The following is a 22820-nucleotide window of genomic DNA, read 5'->3' on the forward strand; positions in this document are numbered from 1 at the left end:
AGACGTAATGGGGAAACTGAGGGTCTTGGAAGAGCTGTTTCTAAGCCAGGACTCTAAGAGCTTTAGCTTCCGGGGGGGGGGGGGGGGGGGGGCGGGTAACCCATCTCAACATTTGCACCATTTTCTGCTTTTTCTCCAAAGCACCTTCTCATCTAGGTCTCTCCAACATCCTGCCCTCAGTCATCCACAGCCAGTGGGCACCAAGGCCCTGAGTTCTCCACCTCTTCCTAGACACCTCTCCAAATGGACCCTCACCTCCCCACCCTCCCCGCACAGCCCAGGCCTTCTTCATCTTGCCCCTACAGGGTGCTATTATCTTCCCTGCAATTCCCTTCCCCTGCCACCTAACTTGTCCAGCATGACACACTGGTTAGTAATTTTAGGTCTTTCTGTCTCTCCCTACCCAGTCCTGCTAGTTAGCAAGAGGCTCCTCAAATCCAACCCTCCACCTGTGTCCCTGGTTCAAAGCATCTCCACACACACCCTGCCCTCTGTCCTCCCTGTCCCAATCCTGCCCTGCCAAGTCCTAAAAACAGTCCTAAAAACAGCAGCCAACAAACCCAGGCACTGCTCTCGAGAGGTAACAACATACTAACTAATTTAATGTTCACATCATTAAATAGACACTACTCTTACACTCCTTTTACAGATGAAGAACTGAGACACAAAGAAGTCAAAGAGCTCATATGGTACACAGCCAGATGTGGAGCCAGCCAGTCTGCCAACCCCCCACTCTTTAACCATCGGGCCAAGTGCCCTTTCCCACCCTCCAGCACTTAAACTCTCCCTCCCCAGAAGGCCACTTATTTAGTGTAACAAGGAAGTTTTATTCCGACATCTGACATGGAGACGAGTAACAATGCAGAAGTTGGTATATGCAAACCGATGGGTGGTGGGCAGGGTCCAAGAGCCATAACCAAATAGTCTCTTGTTCCTTTTCCATCACAGACCAGCGCTGGCATCTGATCCCTCCCGGGGCTCTCCCCACTCCACCGCACCGGACAGAGGTGTTTGAGACCCTCGCCTGGCCAGTGGCTGGAGAGGAGTGAGGAGGTGCGGCAGATCCCTCCAGGCAGTCCCAGGAGGCGACGGCCGCCGTATTGCGCGCTCCGGTCCGCAGTCCGCAGATCCCGGGTGCTTGCTGCTCTCTGGCGGCCGGAGCCGGGAGCCCGGGAGCCCCGGGACCCGGGAATCGCGCCGTCTCCGTTCCGCGCGCCCAAGGGCACCAGCGAGTGACCGAGAGGCTGGGGAAAAGGGCGGGAGGAAGGGGGCCGCGGCGGAGGGGAAAAGGGGAAGAGGCCCGGGAGCGGCGCGGGAAGGGGCGAGGAGCTGACGGCGAGGAGAGAGGGCGTTCGTGGGCGCCCGCGGTGGGGCAGGGGTGGCTGCCGCGGGGTCGGAGCGGGTGCCAGCGCCGCGACCCCTCCGGACCCCGGAATTGCCGCTCGCCCGGCTCGCGCTGGCCCCTTCTCCGGGCGCGTGGGGCGCCCCCTCCCTCGGCGCCGGCCGCCCCCTCCTCCTCCCCGGCGCTGCCCCTCCTCCGTCCCGCCCCCCGCGCCCGGTCGAGAGCGCCGCAGTGGCTTTGCCTGCACTGCCCGGCCGGCTCGCCTGGGCACGCTCAGAGCGGCGCGCGTCGCCGGCCCCGGTTCTCCGGCCGCCTCCGCAGCCAGCCTCGGGAGCCCCGGCCGCCGCCCCCCGGCCCCGCTCCTCTCGCGGACCGCCGCGCCCCGCGCTACAGGAATTCGGGCAGGACCCCGACGGGACCCGCGCGCCGCGCTGCAGCCGGAGCCCCGCGGCTATGCCCGGGGCCCCTCTCCTGGCCAGTCGCCCGTCCTGCGCCCGGGCCCGGCCCCCGACGGCCGCGCGTTGAGATGACTTTCCGCGACCTCCTGAGCGTCAGTTTCGAGGGACCCCGCCCTGACAGCAGCGCGGGGGGCTCTAGCGCGGGCGGCGGTGGGGGCGGCGCGGGCGGCGCGGCCGCCTCGGAGGGCCCGGCAGTGGGCGGCGTGCCGGGAGCCGCGGGCGGCGGCGGCGGCGGCGTGGTGGGCGCGGGCGGCGGCGAGGACAACCGGAGCTCCGCCGGGGAGCCGGGGGCCGCGGGCGCGGGCGGCGAGGTGAACGGCACGGCGGCCGTCGGGGGGCTGGTGGTGAGCGCGCAGGGCGTGGGCGTGGGCGTCTTCCTGGCCGCCTTCATCCTCACCGCGGTGGCGGGCAACCTGCTGGTGATCCTCTCCGTGGCCTGCAACCGCCACTTGCAGACGGTCACCAACTATTTTATTGTGAACCTGGCCGTGGCCGACCTGCTGCTGAGCGCCACGGTGCTGCCCTTTTCGGCCACCATGGAGGTTCTGGGCTTCTGGGCCTTCGGCCGGGCCTTCTGCGACGTGTGGGCCGCTGTGGACGTGCTGTGCTGCACGGCCTCCATCCTCAGCCTCTGCACCATCTCGGTGGACCGCTACGTGGGCGTGCGCCACTCGCTCAAATACCCCGCGATCATGACCGAGCGCAAGGCGGCCGCCATCCTGGCACTGCTCTGGGCCGTAGCCTTCGTGGTGTCCGTGGGGCCGCTGCTGGGCTGGAAGGAGCCCGTGCCCCCTGACGAGCGCTTCTGCGGCATCACGGAGGAGGCAGGCTACGCCGTCTTCTCCTCGGTGTGCTCCTTCTACCTGCCCATGGCCGTCATCGTGGTCATGTACTGCCGCGTGTACGTGGTAGCGCGAAGCACCACGCGCAGCCTCGAGGCGGGCGTCAAGCGGGAGCGCGGCAAGGCCTCGGAGGTGGTGCTGCGCATCCACTGTCGCGGAGCCAGCACGGGCGCCACCGACGGGGCGCCCGGGATGCGCAGCGCCAAGGGCCACACCTTCCGCAGCTCCCTGTCCGTGCGCCTGCTCAAGTTCTCCCGCGAGAAGAAGGCGGCCAAGACGCTGGCCATCGTCGTGGGCGTCTTCGTGCTCTGCTGGTTCCCCTTCTTCTTCGTCCTGCCGCTTGGTGAGTGACCCGTCTCCCACCAGCCCCTTCCTTTCCTCCTTGAGCCTGTGGCTGTGCCTTCCAGGCACCCAGACTTGGATGGCCTTCCCAGGCAGAAGGTGACTCTCCACCTGGGCATAGAAGGTTGACTTAGTAACCTCCCTGGTCTCTTAGGCAGGTGCACTTTGTGGTCGACAAATGAGAGGCCCCTCGTGCTTGCAGGATTCATTTTGCAGGCTTCTGACTTCTGTCCTTACCCCCTCTGAATGGCCATGACAAGTCCTGGGCTTGTTTTAACACTCCCGAACCCCTAAGTATAAGAGATCTGCGGCATCGGTGCGGGCGTCTGCCCCATAGTATGTGGTCAGCAGTGTATATGTTCCTCTAAATACTGCACCACAACACACACACACACACACACACACAGATACAAATTTCAGCTCCCAGAGGTGGGTGCACAGTGGGTGGGCCTCCATTCATGTGCAGGTGCAGCATGTACATGAGCAAGGACTAGAAGCCACCTGCTTTCTCCAGGAACTCATTCAGTTTCAGATGGCTAGGAGACCCTCCCCACCTGGTATCTGTGAATGCGCTGGGCTCTCGCTTCTGAAGTCTCCTCTTGGAGGTGGAGGGGGCAGGGGGGGGGGCGGGGAGGGCCTGTGTGGGATGAGAGGGAAGGGGATAGGAACAAATTATCAAAGGGAAAGTTAATATCGTTCATCATTATTTCTGACATTGACTGAGTCCTTTAGTTCTTTAGAGAACCTTCCTGTTTCTTTCAGCAGCCTCCCTGCAGTCCTGTTCTCAGGGGCTTAGTCCCACCCCCTGAAGGCCCCTCCTGGAAGCCTTGGGGCCGGGTCAGCACAGGGAGGAGAAGGGGAGCATCATCTCTGGGGATGCATTTGCCCTGAGTCATTTTGCCCATGGCTGCAACTTCAGCCGGCCCAAGGCAGGCCTCCCTTGCCTTTCCCAGGCCTCGCTCCTGCCACACTCTGCCACGGGGTCAGGAAGGGGACAACGGCTTCCCTCCGGCTCCCCTGCAGTCCCTCACCACACAGAGGCCATGGTGAACTTTATGTATTATAAATTAGGGTGTCACTCTCTGCTAAAACCACTCCATGCTTTCCAGCTGCCCTGGGAACAAAATCCAGACTCTCCACCGTGGCCTGTGAAAGGGTGACCTTCAAATTTATTATTGTCCAAGCCGAAATGAGACGTTATGAATATTTATGCTGGGATCACAGGCACAAAGCGGGACAGTGGGGGCAGAGGGGGCAAACCCGGACATGCGGTCCCCGTCCTGGAAGGAGGGCCCTGAGTGATGGCCTCGCGGCTTGGCTGCCCTGCCCCTTGCTCACTGCATCCTTTGGCTCCTCTGACCCTCTTCCAGTTCCTTGCCCAAGCTGAGCTCCTGCCCTTGCACTTGCTCTTCCCCTTCTCTCACCTGCCCTCCCCACCCCCTCCTGGCTAACTTTCAGTCTCCATTTAAATGTCCCCTCTTCAGAGAGGTCTTCCCAGATGCCTCAGCCTCGCTGTGTCCTTCTCTGTACTCTCTCCCTTGGGGAACAAGGTTCTCTTCCTTTCCTGTCTCCTTAGCTGACATCTAATGACATCTGCATGCTGCTTGGTTGGTGTTGACTTCCCCGCACCGGCCCGAAGCTCTTCAAGGGCAGGGCCGTGTCGTTACCAAATGCACAGCGCCCAGCGCGGTGCCCGGCATGTGGACAACGATGCGGCCGAGCAACAAGGACCACAGGCTCTGGCACCAGACAGCCTGGGGTCAAATCCCAGCTCCGCCCCTGATGGGCTCTGGAACTTCAGGCAAGTCCCTGAACGGCGCTGTGCCTCTGTGTCCTCATCTAGAAAATCGGGGCGGTGGTAATGGTACCAGTGCGCATCTGCAGGGCCGTCGTGAGGGTTCACTGAGCTCTTACGTGTAGATCGAACCACTGTTTGTCACGCGCGCCCTGTGAGCTTTTGCTTTTGTAGTAGCTGCTCCCTGAGTAAATCACTGACTTGAAAATCAGCCAGCCAGAGGTATTGTGGGGTACAGGGAGGCATGGACACTAAGCAACATACTGGGGGGGGCAAGTAGGCAGGCAGGAGAAAGTCAGTGTGGCCCCGCCTTTAGAGACCTGCCCCAGATTTAGTACCTTCCCCACCAAGCTCCCCACCCAGGCTCCTTTCTTCCACCAACCAACCCCTGCCCTGTCCCTGCCCAGACGTACCCCATCCCGGGTGCCCTCATTCCCCCCTGCGCCTCACTTCACACTGCCCACCCACCCCCCATAGGGAATGATCAAGCTGTGTACAGAATGCCACCTCCCATTATGTTCTTTTAACTTCTTTTAAAATTTCAAGTTACAGAATGATGCACAGATAAGGAGAGAATGATATACTGAGTGTCCTGTACCAATAATCACCCATACCGAACAGAGGTTAACATTTTGCCATATTCACCTCAGATCCCTTTCTCTGTTTCTCTCTTCAAAGAAATAGAACACAGCCAAAAGTAAGTTCCCTCCTGCGGTCCCTTCCTCCTTTTCTCCCTCCCTCCCCAGAGCTAAATCTGGAGTCCGTCAATCTTACCATTCATATGTTTATACGCTTACCACAAACATCTGTATCCATAGTAATATAGAGTATTGTCTTGTGTGCCTTTAGGATTTATATAAAAGGCATTTTGCATGCACATCATTCTTCAGTTTGTCTTTTCCATGCAGTGTTACGTCGCTGAGATTTACTCGTGCTAGTTCATCGTAGCAGCAGGATGGAATTCCGTTTGAGAGTATTCCACTTTGTGTTGATGCGGTCTTGTGCTGAACATTTGATTTTTCATATTTTCACTGTTAACAGTCAACACTGCAAAGGGCTACTGTTTTCAGTTTTTGTTTTTTTGTTTTGTTGAGGTTTAGAACCACGTGCTCCTCTTCCAGGAAGTCATCCCTAAGTTGCCACGGCCTTTGGCTCTTTTTCAATCCCTCCATCTCTGCTGCTTCTCACACTTGGCGTGGGGCCCCCGGCGTGTCCTTGTCTCCTCCTTCCTACCAGTCTGGGCTGTGCCCAGCCTCCTGAGCCCCAGAGTAGAGCCCAGGGCCGCTGGTGGAGCCGAGTTGAGTGGAATCTGGCAATAGTGAGCAAGCAGGACGGAGGCCAAGCAGGGAAACAGAATATTCTGATCTGCCTCTGCCATGGTACGGCTTGGAGGGCAGGGCCTTCAGTGGGGGCAGGAGTGGCTTAATGGCTGTGCAGAAGGGAGAAGGGGCCAGGAGGTCCTGACAGCACCCAGCACTGGGCCCAGGCCTGCGAGAAGGGAGGTTCCTTTGAAGGACCAGGGACAATTCTGAGCAGCAACTTTGGGGAGGAATGTGGAATCCAAGGGGCTGGCATATCTTGGTATGGAAGTGCCAGCATATGGTCGGCGGGGGAGGATGTTGGGGACTTAGGTAAAGGGGACCAAGAAGGAACATGGGGTATAGCCTCCCAGAAAGAGGATGGAGGGACAAAGAGAAGAGCGGGGCTGGGGATAGAGCTTCGGGGAGTACCCACTTTGAAGGAACCAGAAGGAGGCAGAGAAGGGGTCCGCCAGGGGGAGTGGCATCTCCCTCCTCCCAGGCCCTGGTCCCCAGGCCAGGTGTGAGGAGCACCAGAGGTGGAGGGATTGAGCAAGAGCATCGTGTGCCAGCCAGGGCCATAGCCCATGGAAATGAAAGCACCTAGCAGGGCCACAGCCCAGGGGTTGTCGAACAGACCCAGGGTGCCCCTCACCCACTTGTCCGCACTCAAAACAGTAGAAGCACAGGCCACAGCCACAGTCTGTCTGTCACCTGTCTGACCCCAAGATGCCAGGCAGCAAGGCCAGGAAGGGAGGTACTGGCTCCTTCCGGGGCACCCGGGGAGCTGTGTATGGACACATGATGCGTCACTGGCCCTCATGAGGGGGTCCCCACCTGTTTGTGCCTTCCCTGCTGATGCCGTGCCGTCCGCTCCACAGAGTGCCCACGCAGCCTGGTTTGCCCAGGACGGCCCCGGTTATGCCCGTCGACCAGCGTGATTACTAGCAGTGCTCCCCTTTCGCTCTCAAAGGTGTTCCAGGCTGAAGGACAGAATATAGGGTCACCAATCCTTGGGGCCTTTGGAGGAGGGGCTCTTGGGGCAGCCCTGCCCTTGACAGATAGGCGCCCCCTGCTCTCACCTCCGCAAGCTGGCGTGGAACTGGGTGCCTTAGAAAATCACAGGACATTGTGAAAGGTCCCTCCTGACGTCTAAAGGAACCCAAACTTACAGAATGCATGTGGAGAGCAGTTCGCGCCTGCACACTTTCCAGGGCGGGGGGGTGGGCAGGGTAGGGGTGGGGTGGGCGGGAAGTGCCCCTGATGAAAGCCTCCACCCCAGGGCACTTCGTGCAGGAGGCCTCTCATCCCCAGAGGTCTGGGCCCGCCTTTTGGGGTAGAAATCCCTGTGAGCAAGAGGGGAACAGAGGAACTGGGGAGACCTTGCCCCAGCAAGCACCCATCCGCACAAGAGCTCCCTTCCTCTCCCAGGAGCCCCCAGACGTTCCCTTGCTGTTCTCATGGTAGCGGCGCTTCACGGCATCTGGCTTTGGTCTGCCTGGCAGGGGCCCCCTTAGCCATCCCCAGAGGTGGACCTGTCCCCTGGGACCTACACACACACACACACACACACACACACACACGCGCGCGCGCGCGCGCGGCAGCCCCACCCCCTATTATTCCCAGCCACCACAGACAGGCCCCTGTGCTGCCCTCCAGGCTCCCTTCTTTTGGGCAGGTCACTGAGCCTCTCTGGCCTCTGAGTTGGCCTCTGACTGTGCTCGGTCGTGCAAAGCAGCCTCAGAGGCTCAGAGCCCACAGTGCCCTCCCAAATACGCGTCAAGGTGCACAAGGTGTCTGCAGGCTCAGCTATGAGAAGTCCCAGGACAGTCCAGCCACTGTCCCAGGCCCCCTCCTCCCGCCGTCTGTGAGCCACGCCCAGGCCTCCCTCCCGGACTGTCAGGCTTGGCCCTGTGATATCGCTGCCCCGCCTGGCCCCCCTGGATTCAGTTAGGTACTCCTTCATGCTCCCCAAATACTCTGCACATGCTTTGATCCCAGTACATTGTAATTGCTAGTATTGTTACACATACGACACAATGTGAAGACAGAGGAAACTATACATACGCAGACATAGAAGAGCAGAGGTATTTGTGGGGGGGGCCCTGTGGCTTGGGAGACATGAATTGGAGAGTGCATGAGAAGAGGAGTCACGAGATGAGACAGGATGCCATCAACAGGAGAAGGGATAAATAAATGGTGCTGTTTTCATTGGCTGAACTACTATACTGCTAGGAAAAATAACAAATGTGTTGCCCACAGCAACGTGGATGAATTTCATGGACACTATGCTGGGCAAAGTAAGCCAGATCTGAAATTAAAAGCACACATACTATATGAGTCTGTGTGTACAAAGTTCAAAAACAGGCAAAACTAGTCGATGATAAAAGTCAGGATAGTGGGTATGCGTGTTGACTGGAAGAGAGAGCAAAGAAACCTTCTGAAGGGCTGAGAATGTTCTAGATCTTGGTCTGGGCAGTGACTACATTGGCATGTTGCATATGTAAAGTCATCAAGCTATACTCTTTTTTTTTTTAAGATTTTATTTATTTATTTGAGAGAGAGAGAATGAGAGAGAGAAAGAGAGAGAGCATGAGAGGGGGAGGGTCAGAGGGAGAAGCAGACTCCCTGCCGAGCAGGGAGCCCGATGCGGGACTCGATCCCGGGACTCCAGGATCATGACCTGAGCCGAAGGCAGTCGCTTAACCAACTGAGCCACCCAGGCGCCCCCATCAAGCTATACTCTTAAAATGCATGTGCTTTATAACTTGACTGTCATTATCGGATGCCTTAATTAGAAAGAGAGAAGGTGGGAGGAGGCAGAAGAGAGGCTTGAGCCATGCTGAGGAGTCGGTGTCCAGACTGGAAAGCACACGTGGGCAGCCAGCTATAGAGGATAGATTCCTCATGTGCATCTGAGTGTTGACCAAATGCCAAAGGACTCATCTCCACACATTCCCTGAGGTCATGCAGGGGCCTACAGTCGCAGGGGGAGTGGGAGGGGATGTTTGTGGCAGGTCCTCAGCGGTGACATCACCGTCCCTGGCCTGAAAGCCCGAAGAAAGGACTGGCATGACATCTCCTAATTGTGCCTTTGCGGTACCTGGCACATAGTAGGTGCTCAGTAAGTGTGTGTAGAGGGAGGAAGTGGTGGACCCCATGGCCTCTTCACATCCCCCCCAATGCCCAGGGTCTGAGTGGTAAAGTACAGCACCCCCCCTTTTTTTTTGTTTTCTTTTATTAGGATAAGAACACTTAACATGAGATCGACCCTCTTAACAAGTTTTGAAGTGTACAATACACTATTGTTAACAGTAGACACAGCGTTGCACAGTAGATCTCTAGAATGTATTCATCTTGAGTGAAACTTTGTTTATGCCTACTGATGAGCAGCTCACTACCCACCCCCCACCATTGCACTCTTTGATTCCCATGACCCAGCTTCAACAATGCCAACCCAAGGCCAGCCTTGGTTTATCCCAACCCCCACCCACTCTCCCAGCGCTGAGGATTATTTTGTTTCGTTTTGTTTTCCAGGATTATTTTGAAGAACATCCACACGCCATATCAGTTCATCTGTAAATTCTTCAATAGACATTTCTAGAACACAAGAACTTTTTTTGAAAAATAACCACAATCCATTATAATACATAAAAATAATTGTTTAATATCACATACTTAGTGTTCAGATGCTACCAATTGCCTCATAAATCTGTAATTTGTTTGAATCAGGATCTGAGAAAGGTGCCTATGTTGCGTGTGGTTGATTTGCCTGCTAGGTCTCTTTAATTGGTAAGATTCCCCTCCACCCACCTTTTCCTTGCAATTTTTTTTTAAAGATTTTATTTATTTATTTGACAGAGAGAGAGAGGGAACACAAGCAGGGGGAGTGGGAGAGGGAGAAGCAGGCTTCCCGCTGAGCAGGGAGCCAATGTGGGGCTCGATCCCAGGACCCTGGGATCATGACCTGAGCCGAAGGCAGACGCTTAACGACTGAGCCACCCAGGTGCCCCTTAAATATAATTTTTTGAAAAGGAAATACATGTACATAAAACAAAATTCACAAGGTACTAAAAGGTATACAATGGAAATTCTCCATCACACCCATAAGCTTCCTATCTCTTCTGCCCATGGGCAACCAGTGTTGTTAGTTTCTTGTATATCCTTCCAGAAATATTTTTTGAGTGCATACAAGCAAACATCCATCATTTTCCCTCTTTTTCCTATGCATAGTACCATTCTGCCTGCACTGTTCTGTCCCATTGCTTTTTACCACTTCATATATCCTAAGAGCTTGTTCCCTGAGGGTACATATAAAGCTGCCTTGTTTTTTTTTTTTAAAGTTGAGTCTTCATGAACTAACCATAATTTATTTCACCAGTTCCCTATTGATGGACATTTAAAAAAAAAATTTTTTTTAAGATTTTATTTATTTATTTGATAGATACAGACACAGCGAGAGAGGGAACACAAGCAGGGGGAGGGTTAGAGGGAGAAGCAGGCTTCCCGCCGGGCAGGGAGCCCGATGCGGGGCTCAATCCCAGGACCCTGGGATCATGACCTGAGCCGAAGGCAGACGCTTAATGACTGAGCCACCCAGGCGCCCTTTTTCCTTGCAATTTATTTGGTGAAGAAACTAGATCATTTGTCCTGAAGAGTTGCCCACCGTCTGGAGTCTGCATCCCCACAGGGCCATTCAGTGTGTCTCTCTGTTCCCCGTACTTCCTGTAAACTGCCTTGATCAGAGTCAGGTTCGGTGTTTTGGCCAAGAATTCTTCTCTTTTGTGCTGTTACAAGTGGTCAGGGGCTCAGGTGCCTGATAAGATGTCTCAGGCTCAGCTCATACTTTTCTTCCCCCAGAACCTGGAAGCAGCCCTTTTTTCTAAAGCGCCTTGGTCTCTTTAGTGGCCAGTGATCACTTAAAGATCACAGTCTGAGCTCTCAGCTGTTCAGTGATACTGAGTTGGCCCCTGATTCAGGAGACAGAGCTAGGAAGTACATTTTATTTTTTCGTAAAAGAAAAATACACCACTGACGGGATGTACCTCCGCCTACATGCCCGCAGCTATGGAAGGGCGTCCAGGGCCAGACAAATAGTTCTCTGCCAGCCCTACAGAGTTCATGGGTCCTGAGGCAAACATGGGGGCACAGGACTTCTGATCTATCCCTGGTCCATCTCGAGCCAGAGGACCTGCCACTTACCTCTCACCATGGAAAACTGGCAGTGCAAGGAATTCAAGAGAATTGGCTTGGCACAGCTGGCCCCACGGTGCCCTCAAATCACCCCTTCATGTTCTCACAATCCATCTGAGACCGGACCCCTATCCGGGTCACCTCTTCTTGCCAGCCTTCCGTGATTGTGCCCACTTCAAAATGGCCTTATCTCCTACCACTTTCCCCTTCCCCTTCTCTGTTCCAGTGATCCCAACTTTTTGGTTGTCCTCCAACTTCTCAGGTTCCCTGTTGCCTCAGGGCCTTTGCACATGCCCTTTCCACTGTCTGGCATTCTCTTTGCTCAGATAGATGCATGGCTCAATCCCCCCTCGGGGTCTTTAGGTCTCAGCTCAAGTGTGCTTTATTAGAGAGGTTTATTTGACCCTTTACAGTATAGCAAAGAGGTCTGCGGGCAGCAGAGGTCCCAGGCTCTCTTGACAGAGGAGCTATTGAGCTCCAGAGTCAGAGCCACTAAGCGAGCAGTTGTGAGAAGTGGGAGAGAGAAAGGGAGCATAAGCGGGGAATTCCTTCTCTCCTAACCCTACTGGCAAGAAGACACCTGGCTATCTAGGAGAATGTGGTATTTTTAACCCCATTCTATCTCTCTGTCCAGAGAGAATGGCTGCCTGTGGATAGAAAATTCCCTAGTGATGGAGGGGGTGGGAAAGGGGGCAGGCTGGGGTGCAGCCTGATATTTCGTGGTCGGCTGCAAGTTATGAGCAATCCTGGCTGTGAATTCTGACGTTCTGCCAAGAACAAGTTCCCTTCTGGTGATGCCAGAAGGATGCTGTTAATCACACAGTCCGCCCCATGGCTTCTGAGCTATCATCCCCAGCGAGGCTTGGCCAGATTGGTCAGCTCCAGCCTAGCCAGCATCTCAGTAGCATCTCCTAGACCTGGACACCTCTGGTCCTTCGGCGTGGGGACTGGCCTGTGATCATCAAGGCTGCAAACACAAACCTCACAGGCTGCCTCAGTTTCCCCAACAATGTGTGGGCCAGGCTGGCCCAGCCAACATGCCATAGAATGGGCTTACCTGCGGACATAGGAGAGGCCTTGCCTTTTATGACTAGTGGATGCCCAGCCCCCCTGGACATTAGGTTAGACTCCTGACAGAGGCACCCCAATATAGGGAATGGGGGAAGGCAGGTGGGAGCAATCCTGATGGGAGACTCACATGAGAGCAAGGTCAAGGAGAAGAGAGAAGCAAGCAGGAGTTGGGCCTGTGCTCATCTCCCACCTGTGTTCTTACTGCCTCTCCTCACAGGTGCCTAGATGCGGCCCTTCAGCCCCTGCTCTGGGGCAGGCACTTGTCTTAGAGGCTGGGATGAAAACATCCATCAATCTCATTGCTGCCTTCAGGAAACCGGTAGTCTGGGAGGGTAGGCAGAGCAGTAACAAATTTTATTAAAATGCGGGCTTGCATAAGAGAGCCCGTAACCCAGGCTTGGTGGGGCAGACGCCTGCCCCAAGGCTCAAGGGCTGGGACAGAAGAAACAGTTGGGGCCAGGCAGAAAGGCAGAGGGAGCCCAGCCCCTGTGGGAGGACCTGCTGGCAGCATCGTCCTTCGGCTTGTGGCCAAATTTGGAGGGGAGCAAGCTGCAGACAGCATTGGGTCCTAAAAAGCCTTGAATGCAACACAAGAAAGCTTGGGCTTAGTCCTCAGACCCGCTGGAAGCCACTCGCGGTTTTCAGAGGTTTAAGGAGAGAAACCAATTTTAGAAAAAACCTCCAGCAGCTGTGTGCAGAGTGGAGAAGCCAGAGGACCCTTGGGGGCTGTCACAGCCATGCAAACAAAATGAGATGCCAGACTAAGCAAAGGTTTCAGGAACAAGGTGAAGAGAGGGACGCCGCTAGAGAGAAAATCAAAGGCACCAGGCATGATGGCCGGTTGGACATGGAGGGTGGAGAAGAGGGACTCACTGAGCAACTTGGGCAAGTGTTCAGCACCTACTGAATTGTGTGTTCACTGTGCCCAGGAGGGCTTCAGGGCCATGGGAGTGTAGTACCAAGCAAAACAGGCATGAGTCCTGCCCTGGGGACTTGGCTGCAAGTCAAGAGAGATGCTGGACAAGATGAAAACTAACTCAAACAGTACGGGAGGAGGCGGTAAGTGCCACAGAGGGCAACAGCCCCAGTTGAGGGGGATGGGGAGTGCTGGGGGGGGGAGGACAGTGCGATTTTACATGGGAAGTCAGGTGAGGGCACGAGCCATGTGGCTACCGGGGAGAAGAAGATGAGGAGGAAAAGCAAGTGCAAAGGCCCTGGGAGTGTGTCTGGCCTATCCAAGAAGCAACATGGAGGGCAGTGTGGCTGGAACAGGTGGGGAAGGGAAGTAGGCAGGTGTAGACAGAAAGGATAGAGAGAATGAGGTTGTAGCCCGAGAAGCAGGAGAGAGGTTGCAGCTGGGACAAGGGCACGCTTGAAGGGGACTGATGGATGGAGCGCACCACCACACAAGTTGGCATGCTGACCTTGGGCAGGAGAGGCTCCTTCTTACCAAGGAGGAGAGGTGAGGAAGGCTTGAGCAAGTTCGCAACTTCCTTGGCTTCTGTTTTCTCTGTGAAACAGGAAGTGAGTTCAGCTGCTCCAGGCGAGGCGAAGGGGCAGAACAAAGGCTCAAGGAGCTGGTGCAGGACTTGGGGAGAGTGGGCTGAGGGTGAGCAGCAAGGTCCCTGGAAGCCCCAGACAGAGCTGAGGGCGGGGACCCTAACGTATTCAGGGAGTGGGTGAATCGCTCCGCAGTTCTAGTCTGGATGAATAGGTACAACCCAAATCCAGAAGGATGTGGACATGGGAGGATTGAGGAGGGGACATGGGAGGTGTGAGTGACTAGTAGCAGTCTCAGCTAAGCAGGGATGATAGGAGAAATCCAAGGCGCTGGCAGAAGGTCAAAGTACAGATAAGAAAGAGAGGCCAAGAAGCTGCAGCCAGCAGTGGAAAACGGGTTTTAAGTGAAGAAATGAAATGCTCAGGTTTTCTTCTAACAGGATCCCCCAGGATCGAGCCCCACATGGGGTGGGCTCCCTGCTTAGCGGGAAGCCCGCTTCTCCCTCTCCCACTCCCCCTGCTTGTGTTCCCTCTCTCGCTGTGTCTCTATCAAATAAATAAATAAAATCTAAAAAATAAAAAATAAAAGGATCCCCCAGGACGCCTAGGTGGCTTAGTTGGTTGGGCGTCTGACTCTCGATTTCAGCTTGGGTTGTGGTCTCATGGGTGGTGGGATTGCCCCATGTCGGCTCCAAGCTCAGCAGGAAGTCTGCTTGGAGATTCTCTCCTCCTGCCCCTCCCTGCACTCACTCGTGCTCTCTCTTCCTCTCTCTAAGATAAATGAATAAATCTTTTAAAAAAATAATAATAAATAAAAGGATTCCCCCCAGCTGCTGCGTGGAGAAAAAGGTGCAGGGGCACAGGGACAGGTGCAAGGGGTCCACTTAGAAGAGCACTTTGGGTAGATGATAGTAGCTGAGACCGGGGGTGGCACAAAGTGGGGGGGATTCTAGGACCAATAGGAGTTGGTGATGGATGGGATGCAGGGTGTGACAGAGCGGTTGGAATGTATGAAGCACCAATTTTAGTATATGTGCCGCTGAAGCGAGCACTGGAATGTATGAAGCACCAATGATGTGCCAAGTACATGTGGAGGGCTTACCCTTTAAAGATGAGATAGACATGGGGTGCCTGGCTGGCTCAGCTGGGAGGAGCATTTGACTCTTGATCTCAGAGTCATGAGTTCGAGCCCCATGTTGGATATACAGATTACTTAAATACATAAATATATTTTTTAAAAAGAAGATAGACAGGAAATTGATAGTCGCCTGCCATGTTCTTGGCACTTGGAAATGAGAAGATGTGCTATAGGGAGGGTACCCCTAACTGCAGGGTTGGGAGGGGTGGTATGAGGAGGGCTTCCAGGTGGAGGTGTCTCTGGAGCTGGCACCAACAGGGAGAGGAAAGAGGAAGGGCAATCCAGGATGAGCAGGAGCAAAAGCTCCCAGGCAAGCCTGGGGAGCCCGCTGCGGCCAGAGGGCAGCAAGAAGTCAGCGTGGCCATTCAGCTGACGCACAGGAAGACAGAAGTAAGACTGTTGTGGGAAGCGGGAGCCATAAGAGAAAGGAGAGCAAGGGTGTGATGCTGGGCGCCAGTACGGAGCGGTGGGAGGCTGAGGGAGGGGGTCCCACACAGGCCTGTGTTTCCAGTGACAGTTGCCAAGTTGAGTCCGCAGGGCTGGGCTCTCTGCCTGCAAGGAAGGCTGTGGGAGAGGGAGGCAGGTCGGGGCAGAAAAGGGGGCTGCCAGGCACTGAGAGACAGTGGCCTTGTCTCAGAGCCCCCACCTGCTCACTGAGGCTTTCCTGTAGCTGGGCTCAGGGGCTGGCACAGGTGTATGCCAGGCTGCTGCAGAGGGATGAGAAAGCAGACAGCTGAGGTTGGCCTGAGTAGCCACAAGTCAGAGTGGCTGGGGGAGCAGAAAGCTGGGGTGGCCGGAAAGGGGCTTGTCCACCGAGGCCCCCACAGCCGGGCGGCATTGCAGGGACAATGCCCATGAGCCAAGTGCCCATCCTCAGGGGTCTCGGGGCAGTTCCCCATTTCATCCATGCATGCAAAGGGCAGGGACGTGCTCACAGCCCCCCTGGGACCTCAGAGATCTTGGCCAGAGGTTCGAACTGATGAGACAGGGTTGGGGAGGGGGCAGGACAGCAGGGAGAGTGAGACTGGGTGCAGGGAGGCTTGGGGGGCAGACTGCGGCCTTCTGGGCAGAGGTAGCTGTGAGGCTCGGAACTGCCACTTTTGGGGGGGACAGAGGTGCTGTTGCCTGTGGAAGCTGGAGCCCATGCACAGGCGTGTGTATTTTCCAGGCAAGATGTCTGTGCATGGTGGGCAGAGAGCTTATGAAACGGTAGTGCCAGATGCTGTCAGTGTCCCCTCCATGCCACCTCTTGGACCTTCAGGGCACATCAGCCAACTTCCATCCCAACACCTGCCCGCATCTTTGCCCAGGGCCTTTCTCCACCCACCCAAATCCTCATCATCCACCCACACAGCAGGAAGCGTGGGAAATTAACACCCCTGGGAGTAGCCCATCCAGTGACTGATGGGAATGGGGGTGTAGATACCCGCCTCCCTCACCCCACTGGTGGGACAGCTCCGAGGTTCCTGAACTTCATGGTATCCCAGAGCTCCCAGTGGGATTGTGCCCCAGTTGCCCACAATGAGCGACTTGCGCTTGAATCCTTGTCTCAGGGTCTGCCTCTGGGAGAGCTTAAAGTAAGACAAGAACCTCAGGAGGACACAGTAGGAAAATCTTGGGGCAGAAAGGCTGAGTGTGGATCCCAGGTCTTGTGTGTAAGGAATTCCCAGCCTGTAGCAAGCTTCTGCACAGGTTGCTTGAGCATAAAATAGAATAGTGTTTATAAAACAGTCCAGGACATACTAACAATATGCCGTGTCGCCCACCAATCTGAGTAAAAACCACGCTGATAACGATGCTGTTTGGCCAGCTTTAGGCTTGCAACTGAAATAGTCCACTGATTTGTCATCCTGGGCTAAATATAAAGGAACTATGGCCTGAGTCAGAGTTATTTTCAGCACCGTGTCTTACTTTGCAACCATTGAGGGATGCTATTCAGAGGGCCACCTTCCTGGAGGCTGAAGTCAACCCTGGTGGCCCCCACATTCCAAGACAACTGTCTAACTCCTCTTCCAGGGGAAATTGCCTCCTCAGCATGTGATGACTGATGCCCCAGCCTCCCCCAAGCCCACCAGGTCTTGGCTTCTGTTTCTGGCTACTCTCCAGAGCTGGGAACTGGGTCTCTTCCCGGGGTGGAGTTGTCCTCTCTCAAAAGTCACCGAAGAGGGAGAGGGGAAGTAAAGAGACGCCAGTGTTTATTAAGAGCCCGCGAAGTCCTGCACTCTGAAATGCATGAATCTTCACAACATCCTTTCCGGAGAAATTTTGGATTTTGCAGAAAGCGTGAGACTTGGATGGCTCACTAACTTGCTCGGGGCTGCATGACCGCAGTTTCGAAGGCCTGTGCCTCGTGACGCTGGGTGACTCCTGCCACTGCCACCGTGTGTCTTGGCACCGAGATTTCTCTATATGGTGGGAGGTGGGGGATGGGCAGGTGCTCCCAGGTCAAAGGGGGGGCCTGGTGCCTCTGCCCCCTCAGTAGGGGACCCTGCTCTCATTTCTTTGGGGGCAAAGGGAGAAGAGAGCAGGGCCCATGATTTGTCAAGGACCCCTGCCCCTGGCCCGCTTAGTCTCACGGACACCTGCAACTTTTGCCTGGGGTGGGATGCTCCTGCCACCTCCCTCCCCCCCCCACCCCCAGCTGTTGCTGAGGGTGTGAGAACAAATAAGCGTGGCTTTTGCTTTCTGGGTCATGCCCTTGCATTTTGTCAGGTGCCTTTTGAGGACAAGACCCCCCAAGTCGGTGGTGGGGATGCCAGGGGAGAAGTGTGTGAGGAGGAGGGTCTTTCTGACACAGCTCAGGTCCTAGTGCCCGCACCCCCTCCTGCCTGGCACTCTGCTCCACAAAGCCACCCCCAGAAGCCCCCCCAACCACTTCCACTGGGACAGCCCCGCAGACCTTCACTCCAACAGCCATGGGCATTGTGTTTATTGAGACTTAATTCTAGGCTCTGTCTCTCGCCTGCTTGAAAATATCCATGGCTCTCAACTACCCACAAATAAATGTGGGAATTCCCAGCATTTCAGGCCCTTCACCTTCTGTCCCAAATGATGTTTTCTCGGCGTATGGCACAGGACATTCCCAGAACCCCAACTTGTACTCCTCTTGCCCACCCGTCCCCTCCACCCCTCTAACACCCTCTGTCCCTCCTCATCCTGGCAGGCTCCTGTCCATCCTCTGAGAACCCTGGAAACCCCCCGCTCCACATGCTGAGCACTACCATCCGTGTCCCCATGCATCCGTGTCTTCATTCCCTTGATAGTTCATGCACATAGCTACTCAGGGAATGGGGCCCTGTTTGCTGTGAGCCCAGCACAGTGCCTGACGCGGGGCAAGCCTTGGTCAACATTTAATTCAAAGGTGCTTACCCTTTTTGTGCTAACGACGTCCTTGGGCATCTGGCAAAGCTTATGGGAGCCCTTCTCGGAGTTACGCTTTCAAATGCTAAAACTAAAATACAAAGGATTGCAAATAAAACCAATTTCGCGGAAAACATCAAAATATTTGTGAACGAAATCTGTGACTTAGTAAGTAATGTGCTTCTAGGTTAAGGCATTAAATAAGAGGATCTAGTGGTGCGTTCTTATGTCTGTCGTTTCCAAATGGTGAGCAGCATAGACAGTATTTCAAAGCATCTGCAACAACTGAATGTGACAGGAAAATATCTGGCAGGACCTGCTCATATTAGGTCGAGTCGTAGGAAACTGCCAATCGGGCACCAGTTTTGAGCTACAAGAACCGTGATTGCGTAAATGGCTTTGTCTCCTTCTACTCGGGTTTGTTGCGGACGCTCGTCTTGGGGGAAACGCACAGTATCAGGTAGCTGTGAGTAAAATGGAAGATGATGATTTTTCCTCCAAGTTCATGGACCCCTCGAATGATATCAGGGACCCCTTGGGGAGAGAGAACCTTGAGAGCCCGGAGTTGACGACTGGGCCCCTAGTTGAGGTCTTTGCGCCCAGGGGCTGCCCGGGCCTCCCTCTCCCCGAGCGGCCGTCTAACCGGCGTGGCTCTCTGCCCCCCCGCAGGGTCCCTGTTCCCGCAGCTGAAGCCGTCGGAGGGCGTCTTCAAGGTCATCTTCTGGCTCGGCTACTTCAACAGCTGCGTGAACCCGCTCATCTACCCGTGCTCCAGCCGCGAGTTCAAGCGCGCCTTCCTCCGCCTGCTGCGCTGTCAGTGCCGGCGGCGCCGGCGCCGCCGTCCCCTCTGGCGCGTCTACGGCCACCACTGGCGGGGCTCGACCGGCGGCCCGCGCCCCGACTTCGCTCCCGGCCACGACGCCGCGCCTCCGGGGGCCCCGCTGGCCCTCACCGCGCCCTCGGCCCCCGGCTCCCCCGGCACGCCCGAGGCGCAGGCCCCCGCGGCCGGTCGTCGAAAGCCGCCCTGCGCCTTCCGCGAGTGGAGGCTGCTCGGGCCGTTCCGGAGACCCACCACCCAGCTGCGCGCCAAGGTCTCCAGCCTGTCGCACAAGATCCGCGCCGGGAGCGCGCAGCGCGCGGAGGCCGCCGGCACCCTGCGGGCGGAGGTGGAGGCCGTGTCCCTGGGAGTCCCCCACGACGTGGCCGAGGGCGCCACCTGCCAGGCCTACGAATTGGCCGACGACAGCAACCTCCGGGAGACTGATATTTAGGGACCCCGAGCGAGGCCGGGGAGCGTGCTGGGGGAGGAGGAAAGGGGCTGCGGGTGGGGGAAGGGGGCAGGGCGGTGAGGGAGGCCGGCTTTGTTCAGGAGGCCGGGCCGGATCAGGGACCCGGACACGGATCAGGGACCCGGACACGGATCAGGGACCCGGACACGGATCAGGGCGGCTGCTCTGTGGCCTCCCTGAGGAACTGAGGCGGGGGTAGGGCCCTGGAAAGGGGAAAAGTTGTGGCCCCCTCCTGGACACAGGTGCCTGGAGCTCCTCCTTTCGGAGGAAGGGGCTGCGGGTTCCGGGGGGGCCATTTGCTCCCAATCTCTGTTTGAGAAATACTGCCCCATCCGTGCCCTGAACCCTGGACAGACAGCCTCAAGTGTGGCGAGGCAGGCCCGCCCCTCCTCTTGGGGAGGAAGGGTCGCAGAGGCCCTGCCTGGCTGTCCCCAGTGCCTCCCCGAGGGAAAAAGTCAGTGGGACCAGGGCTTTTCCATGGACACAGTTTCTCCTTACTGCCCACTGGAGGAACCCAGCGGACCTGCCACCACCACCAATAAGCTTTGGTGGCAGATTGGATGAGCATCCTACAAGCCTGGTGTATTTACCCATGGACTCGCTCCCCCTACAGAGGCTCCTCCATGCATACCACATCACCTGGCCCTGCCCCTCATTATGTCCCAAGGGCCTTACTGTTTACACTCTGTACATAGTGCCTGTGCCCATCACTTCTTGCCGGGATCTGGAGCCATCAAATGGGGAGAGCTTTATTTGTCATTTTGAGACATATTTATTGGTAAGAGTACTTCTATTTTGTCCAAACTGTGCAAACAGTCCCTCTTCAGCTTGTAACCCATAAAGAACTACCTTTTTTTTAATTTTTTTTTTTTTCTGAAGTCCTTCAAGTTCTAAAGCCCCACAAGAGGATAGATTGGGTCTGCATTCACCTTTCTAGTTTCAACTTAACTATCTCTTTAACTGATGGCTGCTATCCTCTGGGACTTTTAGCATGACCAAAGGACTCAGGGGTTTTGTTGGCTTTTAAAATTTACATGATTAGTCTTGGGAACCAAACAGTAATCATAAGCATAAATTTTCGCTTTGTAAGTCTCCCTAGATGAATCTGTGATGCCCTGAGGGCCTCAGTGAGGAAGGTGGCCATCAGTTAAAAGGGTGAAACATTACATGAAAAAATATACAAGCCCAAGTAGACAAGTGGGTGAGTGAGAGAACACCTACCTAGGAACCATGCTTGTTAGCTCTGAGTGAAATGTCCAACACTTGTTCCATTCTCAAGAGATTGCAGGTAGTTCAGTCTTCAGCTGGATAATATCAACCACATACATACAACCAGAGTGGGGGTGGTGACTGTGGTCCAGTGGAAAGCTGGTTAGGCGATTCCCCAGGGTGTCTGGAGTGGGAATGTTCTAATACTGGAAGAGCCAGTTGCTGGGGCCAACATGGACCAGTAGTTTGAACCGGAAGTTTCCATCCTGTACTGAGGAAGTCATCTGTTTGAAAAGTCACCCCAATTTTAGACCTCTCACCCCAATTTAGACCTCTCACCCCAATTTTATAAGGTAAAAAGATAGCCAAGAGCAGACATTTCATACTGTGGGTCTGCAGCAGATTCTAGACTTTCAGGCCTGGCATTCCTCCCCCCCCCCCCCCCCCCCCCCGCCCAGGCACAGGAAGGGCAGTTTAAGGCGGGTGCTGGGAACATAATGCACACCCCAGAGAGGGCCCACTTTACAGCACATTGGCCACCCTAAAGCTGGGGACAGTCCTTGTTATCTTCTCACAGAGGTGGGGGCCATCCCTCAAATCAGGGGTCAGCGAAGGGGCTGACCCCCTTGTTGGAGAATTGAACATTGGGCTCCTGGGCAGGGGTTCCAATAGCAGGGGAGGGTCTCTGAGCAGGCGAACGTGGGCTCCCATGTGCCAGGGCAGTTGAGCCCACAGGAGGTCAACAGTGAGGACAAGGGAGCAGGTTGGGGAGGGAACCTTCGTAAGGGGGATTTTAGGGGCCCTACCTGCCCTGGATAACCCAGTAGGTGTGCAGGCAGGTAGGGCTGGCAGCTTGCCCAGTACTTTCTCTAGGCGCAATGATTAATCTGCAAGATGTATCTGCTGTTCAAGCCTCAGCCCCCATCTCCCGGGCACAGGGCCCTCTGCACACAGCTGTCTCTTCCTGTACCCCCATACCAAGCCTTCAGGAGATCAGGGAGAGCTACAGAGCCCCCAGAGAGGCTGTGCCACAGGGACCCTCCAGGGACCCAGTTCTAATCATCAATAAAGCACTGAGTTGCTGACCTGGTGTCAGGATGTGCCAAAGTGTCGTAGAATGGCCCAGAGGGATGGAGGGACTAGCAAGAGCCCTTCTAGAGGAGGGAGCCTCTTGCAAGTGATTTTGGGACATCTGGAAGAAGTGCATTCACTGCATCATTTCCTGAGTCCTCAGGCACCCCAGTCCACACATCTGATCAGAGATATTATCTCTGAGGTACATACAGAAAATGAAGCCCTTATCTCCACGAAGGCCTATGACATGGCAGGGTGACCAGGAGAGTGGGAAGACTCTCTCAGCACGCATCAAAATGGGAATAAGTGTTCCTTTACACGATCTTCAAGGAATGGGGTGAGGCCTTGAGGGAGTTTGTGAGTGGGAAGGGGATGGCCCTGTGAGATGGGACAGGGACAGAACGAGCCTCCAAGAACACTGGCATTTGCCTGAGCCCTTTGCCCCTCACCACCGTAGAAAGCTTCCTTCCTGCTGCCCGCTCCAGGCCCCAGTCCAGTATGCCCGCCCTCCTCTTGAGCTGGGCTCTTGCCACCCATCTTACCTTGCTTCCCACACTCTTTCAGGGACCTCTGTCCCCAGCCCCCAGAGCTGCTTTTGCAAGTCACCTGGGACGTCCCATTTCCTCAATCTCCTTTGTCTCTGCCACAGTCCACGCTGGTGGCTGCAGTGTTCCTCTCCCTGCCCGAGCCACGCCCCTGGGATCTCTTCTGGTCCCCTGACTACTCTCTCTCTCTCTGCCTCCTGTGCAGGCGGGCGCCTCTCTCTGCCCTTATATGTCCCCCAAGGTTTTCCTCTCCCTTTTCTCAACTCTCCACATGATCCCATCCACTCCAAATCATCTCAATGACCACTTGTACATAAATGGCTCCCAAGGGTTTGTCCGTAACTCCAGATGTGTGTTCACCCTC

The 22820-nt window shown here is 55.5% G+C and overlaps 1 protein-coding gene across 1 annotated transcript; it reads left to right on the forward strand.

Annotated features, from left to right (window-relative positions):
* The first annotated feature begins 1594 nt into the window (after positions 1-1594).
* On the forward strand, positions 1595-19610 carry ADRA1D (adrenoceptor alpha 1D). Its single transcript, XM_035005904.1, has 2 exons — positions 1595-2985; positions 19009-19610. Exons 1-2 carry the CDS (start codon positions 1869-1871, stop codon positions 19608-19610), a joined length of 1719 nt encoding a protein of 572 aa, XP_034861795.1. The 5' UTR covers positions 1595-1868.
* Positions 19611-22820: the final 3210 nt, after the last annotated feature.

Source organism: Mirounga leonina, unplaced genomic scaffold (genome assembly GCF_011800145.1).
Source record: "Mirounga leonina isolate KUSES-001 unplaced genomic scaffold, KU_Mleo_1.0 Mir_150, whole genome shotgun sequence".
In the NCBI taxonomy this organism is placed as follows: Eukaryota; Metazoa; Chordata; class Mammalia; order Carnivora; family Phocidae; genus Mirounga; species Mirounga leonina.

Bases quoted from the DNA above. Each gene is read 5' to 3' on its own strand.
- ADRA1D (XM_035005904.1), top strand. From the start codon at position 1,869: ATGACTTTCCGCGACCTCCTGAGCGTCAGTTTCGAGGGACCCCGCCCT. The intron at 2,986-19,008 runs GTGAGTGACCCG...GCCCCCCCGCAG, and splicing joins CTTCTTCGTCCTGCCGCTTG to GGTCCCTGTTCCCGCAGCTG.